This window comes from Phalacrocorax carbo, chromosome 4 (assembly GCF_963921805.1).
Source record: "Phalacrocorax carbo chromosome 4, bPhaCar2.1, whole genome shotgun sequence".
Classification (NCBI taxonomy): domain Eukaryota; kingdom Metazoa; phylum Chordata; class Aves; order Suliformes; family Phalacrocoracidae; genus Phalacrocorax; species Phalacrocorax carbo.
This window is the reverse complement of record NC_087516.1, coordinates 14564996-14572787: the sequence shown is the minus strand read 5'-3', so window position 1 is coordinate 14572787 and position 7792 is coordinate 14564996. Positions and strand designations below refer to the sequence as shown.

Below are 7792 nucleotides of genomic sequence, written 5' to 3'. Positions count from 1 at the left end.
GGGCGGCAGGAGCAGCTCCGTGCCCCCGTCAGACAGCGCCGCCGGGGCGGCGGGCAGCGCCGGGCGCGGGTGCCGGCTGCTGTGCCGGGGAGGGAGCGGGGGCTCCGCGCTCCCCAGCCGAGGTCTGGGAGGGGGGAAAAGCAGAGGGAGGATCCGCGAGGATCCAGGTAGATCCGGCTTTTACCGCTTACCAAGAGCCACCAGCAGCAGGACCTCCGCCTCCTCCCTCCCCCCCTTCCCTCCCCCCCTCCCTCCTCCCCTAACTCCCTCCCTCCCCTGCCCCTCCGCGATGAGAGACCGGCCAAGTCGGTGCGCGCCAGCCAGCAGCGAGCTCTGCCAGCGGCGGGCGGATCGCTTTCATGTCGCAGGGTGACTGCTAGCCCTGCGGAAGCTTCCCCCGGCCGGGCCGGGGCCGCGGCCGGGGAGGCGGCGGCGGCGGGCGGGCAGCTGCCCCGGCGCCGGGGTGCCCGCCGGCGCGCCCCGCGGGATGCTGGCGGCGGGGGATGCGGAGCCGGCCGCGGACTAAGATGGGGGGCAGCCACTCGCACAGGGCGCCCGTCTTCGACGAGAACGAGGACGGTGAGTGGGGAGCTGTCCGCGGTACCGCGCGCCGCGCCCGCCGCGCCCCGGGGCCGCCGGCAGCACCCCCGGCCCGGGCAGGCGCCCGCCGCCCCCGCTCCCCACGGCAGCCGTTCGCAATAGGTCCGCCAGCGGGCTCTCTGCCGTGGGGTGGGCTGCCCGGCGGAGGAGAGGGAGAGCCCACCGTTCTTTGGCCGATCGCGCCCATTGCGGGGGTATTTTGCTCTTAGCCGAGCTCATCTGAAGTCTAGCACGCCGTCGCTTGGGGTTTAAGCACATGGCAGGTAACTTCACAAAGGCGTTTACGAACGGGCATCGTTTTGGACGTGGATGCCACCTTTTTTGTTTTCGTTTTTAGTTGACTTTTTGCCCACCTGCCCGTTTTCAATGGTGATGTCTCTCTCCGTCGGTATACTTCTTTCATCACCTTTACTTTCCGAAACTTTTTTCAGCTTCTTCTACTACTACGAGATTTTTCTCCCTGTCTAGATAATAGCTCATAGTGAAGTGTATCTTGTAAATTTTTTGGAAGGCAATGGAAAAGTTTGCATAGAATACAGTGTTTTTTCCCTATTTATGCATTTCCTTGTCATATTCATATGTAGACCATATTTAACTGCAATTATGTGACTGTGTTTCAGTGACAGTCATTTTGCCTTTTGAAGCAAATGGAACACTGCACTCTTAGGAAGCCAATATTTTCATAGTATAACTAGAAGTGTTTTCAATGTTACTTATGGGATAGATGTTGTTGCCTATCTAGATGACTGATGCTTAATTTTGAGTATATTCCTTTCCCAGTAGTTCCCAATATATTTTATTGGGGGTGTGTGTGTGTTAGTCTATCACATTGTCTTGGCTTTCTGAGGTTCATAACAAATCAAAAACATGTATGCTTTTCCCTATATTTCAGAACACATGGAGCTACTTGTATTGTTTTGGCAATAGGGAAGAAATATATTAAACACAGGTAAAATGCTTAAAAGGGTGAATACACGTTTACTAGCATTTGAGACACCATTATCATTCCCTATTCCTTGACAAAGCTTGAAGAAGTATTTGATGAGGTTTGGCGTACAAGACTCCATTGTTTGTGTGGAGAACGGGACAGATTATTTACTCTTTGTGTATTGAGGTGCAATAGCTGTGATTTTCTTGTACTGATACAAAATTTCAGTCATTTACCATAGGTTATGCTATGTAAACAAGTGAGAGAGAAAGAACCCCCACATCCTTTCCACACCTCCCCCTCAGGTAAAATCTCGATCACGTCCAATTAGTCTTGTAAACCTTGAGGTAACTCACCAAGAAATACCCAAGAGTGAAAGCATGGTGCTAATCTTGTCTGCACACCCTAAGGTAAAAAACCAGCCATGCCCTCGCCTTTGTAAGACTTGTGATTGGGCTCTCTTGAGTTAGAAGTTTCCTTGAATTATTACCACTTTCTTTTTTGTTTTGTTTTCCATGAGGCAAGGCTGTGGTCAGTTTTTGAACAAAATGGTCAAAGTTCAATAGTAAATTACTCCAGAGAAGACTGCATGCCACTTAGTTCTTTTTCCCTCAGGAAAACATTTCTGTAATGCAGCCATTATTAATACCTAATTAAAAAAGCACATTAAGTATTTATGTATTTCTATTAGGTCATTATTTATTCTTTGACTGGTTTTGTTTTGGTTTGTTCTGATTCTTTTCCCATTATGAATATTCCTAACATAATCTCTTTTTCCCTCTTAAGATATTATGCTTAGCACAACCATCTAGTTCAGAAGAGTCCATTGCTTTTGAAACAATAACATATTTCCTATACTACTTACAAATTATTATTCAGGATGGCATTTTCCCAAGTACCTAGATAATACAGGAAAATATCTCCTCTCTGAGAATGTATCTTACAAGGTTTAATCTAAAATCAAGCTGTATTTGGTATTCCCACTTGTAACTGCAAGAGTCACTGTTTTCCACAATATTGGGCTCAATATGATATTAAATAATTAAAAAAACCCAAAACCCACAAAACCCACCCCCCCAACCCCCCCAAAAAAACCAAACCAGAAAAACACCAAAGACCGAAGGGGAAAGTATAGCAAGAGAAAGTAGATTTGTTTCTTGTGATGGTATAATTTTGCTCAAGAATGACAATGCTTATCAGTTCAAAGAGAACTGGAACAAATGAGTTGTGTATGAATATGTAGGCATAGTACAAACTAAGCTATTTAGTGTATTGTGTGTAAAGTCACAGCTGCCTCTTAAAATGAGAAAAATGAGCAGAAGAAAGTATTGTCATTTTATGTTTGTACGTATTAATGATGGATGTAGAATAAAACACAAATTTTGGAAGAATTTCAAAGCCATTTATTGTCACTTTGTAAATCACAGAAAAGATTACTTATTCAGTGTACCACTTAACAAAGAAATATATGGAAGTAGTACGTGAGGAGCACCCAGGTACTGCCTGACAAGCCTATATAGTATCTGCTCTGGAGCTACAACTCCTGCTTTCTCTCTAATGAGAAAAGGTGCTGATCCATTGAGTAGATCTAAAAACTATAAGTTGTATGTTGACTCCCCACTATGCTTAGGATAATAAAAAATGATCCAGCCAGAAGGCTGGACTGCATGCTGTAAATCCCAAGTTATCGCAGACAGCATAACACATCATTATCATACACTGGTCTTTCTAAAGGCCATAATACACAGCATTTTTAAACTAGCTATATTTGTTCTCTATGTTCTATTTTTGTTAGAAGGATCTTCCAGAACTTCACTCTTTGAATGGTTAGAAGCATCTGTTTCCCTGATTAAATGATTCCTAACCTATTTATAAGATTTATGTTTATTTCAACTTTTTGTTAGCTTAAGCAGCTGTCCACCCTCCACGATTACTCCAGTGCACTGATAGACAGCAAAAATGTCCCCTCTCAATCTTTGATTTGTAAGAAAACCTATTATAGTTTTTTTCTTGTTTCTATTTTTTTTTTCTTTCCTTGTGCCCCTCATCTGCATGCATTTGAACCTGCCTTGACTGCACACAGATAAGCCAAATTGCACACAGAATTGCAGGTGTGTGCTTGAAACACAGGACCTTGTGCTTGAAACGGTACTTCCTGATGTCTACTGGAAATAACTTTCCTGGTACAGCCTATAACTACATATGCCCTTTCCATGGACATATCACGTGGATAGTTCAGTCGCCCTGTGGTCAGTTAGTCCACCAGTTCAGTAATTTCCACTGAGGAGCTCCAACCTACAGCAGAAATTTTGGGTGTTCCTAGGTATGTGATCTTGTGTTTTGCATGACTGAATTTCGGTCCGTTTCTATTCTTCATATGCCCGAAGATGATCACCCACTTCTTTCCTTGTGACGCTCTGACTCTCCATTACTTTACCAATATTTTGTTTTATCACCACTCTCATCAGCTCCATGCCAGTTATCAAGGCCACTGAATATGTTGTGTAAATATTCAGCTGGGTCATTTCCAGACTTCATCTCCTTTGCTATTAACCCCCATCAGCCTCATAATTCCCATTCCAAAACAACATTTTTCCCTGTGATATCCACCTTGCATTTTGCCAGTTAATCTTCACCTTGTTCAGCTTTGCTTATACTTTCTTATATATCACTTCACTGAATTTAAGAAAAATGAAATCTAAGCCATCCTCACCATCTACAATATAAGTTTCTCATCAAGGAAAAGTATCTGGTTACTCTTGCGCAAACAGTTTCTGGTAAACCCATGCTGCATTTACCTCTTTTTTTCTTCTCAACCTAGGTTAAAGCGCAACAACAGCTGTAAAAATCCAGAGTCCTTTGTTTGCCTAGAGCTAAAGAAGCTCAATGGAAAAATGTGTTTCATTTCATTATTTTTATTTCTGTATGGGTTGGATAGACAGCTAGCTCTGCTGTAGCAGCATCACTACCTCTAATCAAAACTAGATGTTTAATGGCATGCAACTGTAACATTTTTTGCAGACATTTAGAAAGTATTTTCAAGCTAAATACTATGCTAATTGTGTAGTCAATTCAGCACTCAGGTAAAAGGAAAACAGTTTCATTTTGGTTAATACTGCTGAAGCAAAGGAATGTTGACTCTCTTTACTTTCAGTTTCCTATTCTCATAACAACTATCCTCTCCTGAATATGTGCATCCAGTACTAATATCAGGAGAGCAAAGGAGTGCACCTTTCCTCATGTTCAATAGCAATAAGTACACAAGAATGGCAATAGAAGGGTGAGGAGAATATTCCCCATTGGTAAATGTTATTTGAAAATTCTCGGTAAATATCATAAGTAACAAATATGTTAGCAATAGCCTGGTGACTGTAAAGACTATTTTTCATGCTGGATTTGCTTGAATGTGCTCTGTTAAAACTTCAGGAATATTTAATATGCGAAAGTGAAATAGTAGAAAAGAGTCATTTAGAAAAGAGCTGACTCAGGAGAGATATGACTACTGCTATCAAATAGTAATAACATATTTGCCTATATTGTGGTGCAAGATACAGAGGAAAGGATAAGAAACAAAAGTGTTGGAGGCTAGGAGTTGGCCCTGTGAAGTGACATGGCAGTTGTGTTTGATTATTCTGGGCTTAAAAGTCAGTTTTGCTACAGATACTTTAGAAACAAGTGCACTGAACTTTTAAAGAGCTTGTTTTTATTTTTATAGTACATGACTACACTTAAAGCAAATATGTATTTCCAAAGAACCTTTCACTGAGCATCCTGAAGCTATAGAGTTTGAACACTCCTTTGCGGAGGTCAGTGTGACATGCTGTGCCCCAGTACTGTAGCCTTTTATGAGGAAAATGAGGCATAGCAACATATCTTGGCTTATTTCTACATGGCCAGTCCCTGATTCACTGTAGTGCTTATGTATCTACTTAACTTCAAGGAAGTGCTGAAGTTCCACTTCTTTGCCTGAGTCATAAGGCTTCATTCTGCTCTAGTGTCATAACTACAGAGCTCAATGGAAATCTTATGTACTAGAGAATATAGCACCCATCATTTGGAGTTAAACTTTAAATTCCAAGTTGTAATTTAAAATTGATTTCTACCTCTCCTTTTTAGAAAAGCCTTCAGCTTAAATGAAGGATTTTAAGTTGTTGGCAAGTTGCAGAAAAAGTAATTATTAAATGATCAACTGCTGAAAAGACCATCTTGTACAAAAAGATTAAAAAAATAGATACAGATTCTAGCAAAAAGCCCTGCAATTAATGTGTTTCAGGTAGCTAAATTCAGCTAAATAGCTGAGTTTATATAAAGTGCAGTGGAAGATGAAGATCTATAAAGTGATATAGAGAAAAATTACACACAAGGGTTTCACTTGGAGAAAATTTAAAGCAATGGTTAAATGTCAAAATGAGTCAGATTCAGAACAGAGGATGCAGTGTCCACTTATTGTCAGTGATATGATAGTGCTCATCAGCCTCCCGCCACAAAGCTGTAATGGATAATGTCTGAGGCAGTCATATGCCAACTGCAAAGAGCTCGAATCACGAGGCTAATAACATATTATTTTTAAACTAATTGTTTCATAAAATATAGCCCTACAGAACCGTTAAATAAAGGGTTTGGAGTCTAAATACCTTTTGAGAGTGAAAGTAACAAATAGAGGGTGAGATTAAAATTTCTGCTGGATTTTTGGTTTGTTCATGCAATTTCTGTGGTGGGTTATGTAGCATTTTACTTTATACTTTGCAAAGATGAATATTCTGATTCCCTTTTAGAACTCTTTTGGGTAGGAATACCATGTTGTGACTTAAAAATGCTCTAAGGCAGTTCTGTGTCAAAAAAATGGATAAAACACAGCTGTTGAAGTAATTTTTTTATGCTGGACATCAAGGTCTTAGATAAATAAGATCCAAACCATTGGGTTTTTATTTTATGTTTTATGACCATGTTGAAATATATATAATTTTATATTCCATTTATTGAGCTTTAGACATGAAGTTGTCATTATGTGTACTACAAACATTTCAGAAACCCTATGCTGGTGTCTGTACAAACACAGAACAAAATAGTGATCAGCGTTGAACTTGCAGTTACAACATGGTAGGAGAATACAGACAGAAAGCAGAGCACAGAAGAACAATATGATAACTCCAGAAACTCACAGAGGTACCCACTGCCAAACTGTTGTCGAGAGTTTGCATAGTCTCTTCCAAAGGATGTTCAGAAGGAATATCATGGCATTGCAACCACCATCAGCCATTATCTTCCTGACTCAGTCTTCTTAAAGCTTTTGTACAACGTACACAAATAATGTGGACCTCTTCAGACACTAAACAATAATAATTGATGAAGTTTAATACTAGATCACAGATTTTCCCTTTCTATAGGGACCTCTAAAGAAAAGCAGGATGAACCTGGCACTTCCATTTTATCTTCTTGCTCCCTCAAATGAGCCACATCTCTGTTTCCCCATCTGACTGTCCTATAAAAGTTGTGCCATATCTGATTTACCTCATACTCTCAGAGTTAAAACCAAGATTTCAAGGGACAGCTAAACTATTTACCAATTTTACTTTACTTTACAGTCATCCAGATTCAAAAAAATTTCTGCCAGCAATGGCTTAGAGATGGACCAGATGAATTTTCAAGATCCTTCCTAAACATATTTTCTAGCATTCCAAGATTTAATTTTCTCTTTTGGTGAAAACATCTTTGTCACGACCCCTGCCTTAAACAAAGGCATCATGTAAGTCTTTGCTGCTGCTTTTGTAATCTTCCAGAATTCACACAAGTGGCTGGCACCACACCTACCTCTAGGAGTGTTACGGAATTTCTTGGTGGCTTCTTGTCTAGGAAGTGTAATTGCTCAGGAGAGGTAGAATTTTACCCATGTTGCTATGTGTGTTATGTAGTGTGTCTGGATGTCACATAGGCTTTTTTGGGTAACTAAGTGTGAATAATTCAAAGCTAACCAAACATCAAACAAGATAAGCTTGGAGACTCCTATCCAAGATGAGGGAAAATTCTGAATATGAAATAAGGTACGAGAAAAAAAGATTATTTTATAAATCTCAACATCATTGCTTTTGCAATCACTCCTTTACAAATTCATAAATTGTCTTGCATCCCTGCCCACAGATGTTTCTTGCAGTGAAAAAGTAAGGCTCTGGTCCTTCTGCTGTGCTGTTGTGGTTTTCTGTGCCAAAAGAGTAGGCTTCCAGAGAGCTGGGTTCTGCAGGACTGGAGAGGCTGAATGGTGGAAAA

At 40.9% G+C, this 7792-nt stretch overlaps 1 protein-coding gene across 1 annotated transcript in view; it reads left to right on the top strand.

Annotated features, from left to right (window-relative positions):
• The first annotated feature begins 380 nt into the window (after positions 1 to 380).
• STK32B (serine/threonine kinase 32B) overlaps positions 381 to 7792 on the top strand; it is a 184406-nt gene continuing 176994 nt past the window's right edge. The window contains exon 1 of the mRNA XM_064449122.1: positions 381 to 579. Coding sequence (XP_064305192.1) covers positions 504 to 579 — 76 coding nt within the window. The 5' untranslated portion in view covers positions 381 to 503. The remainder of the gene's footprint in view (positions 580 to 7792) is intronic.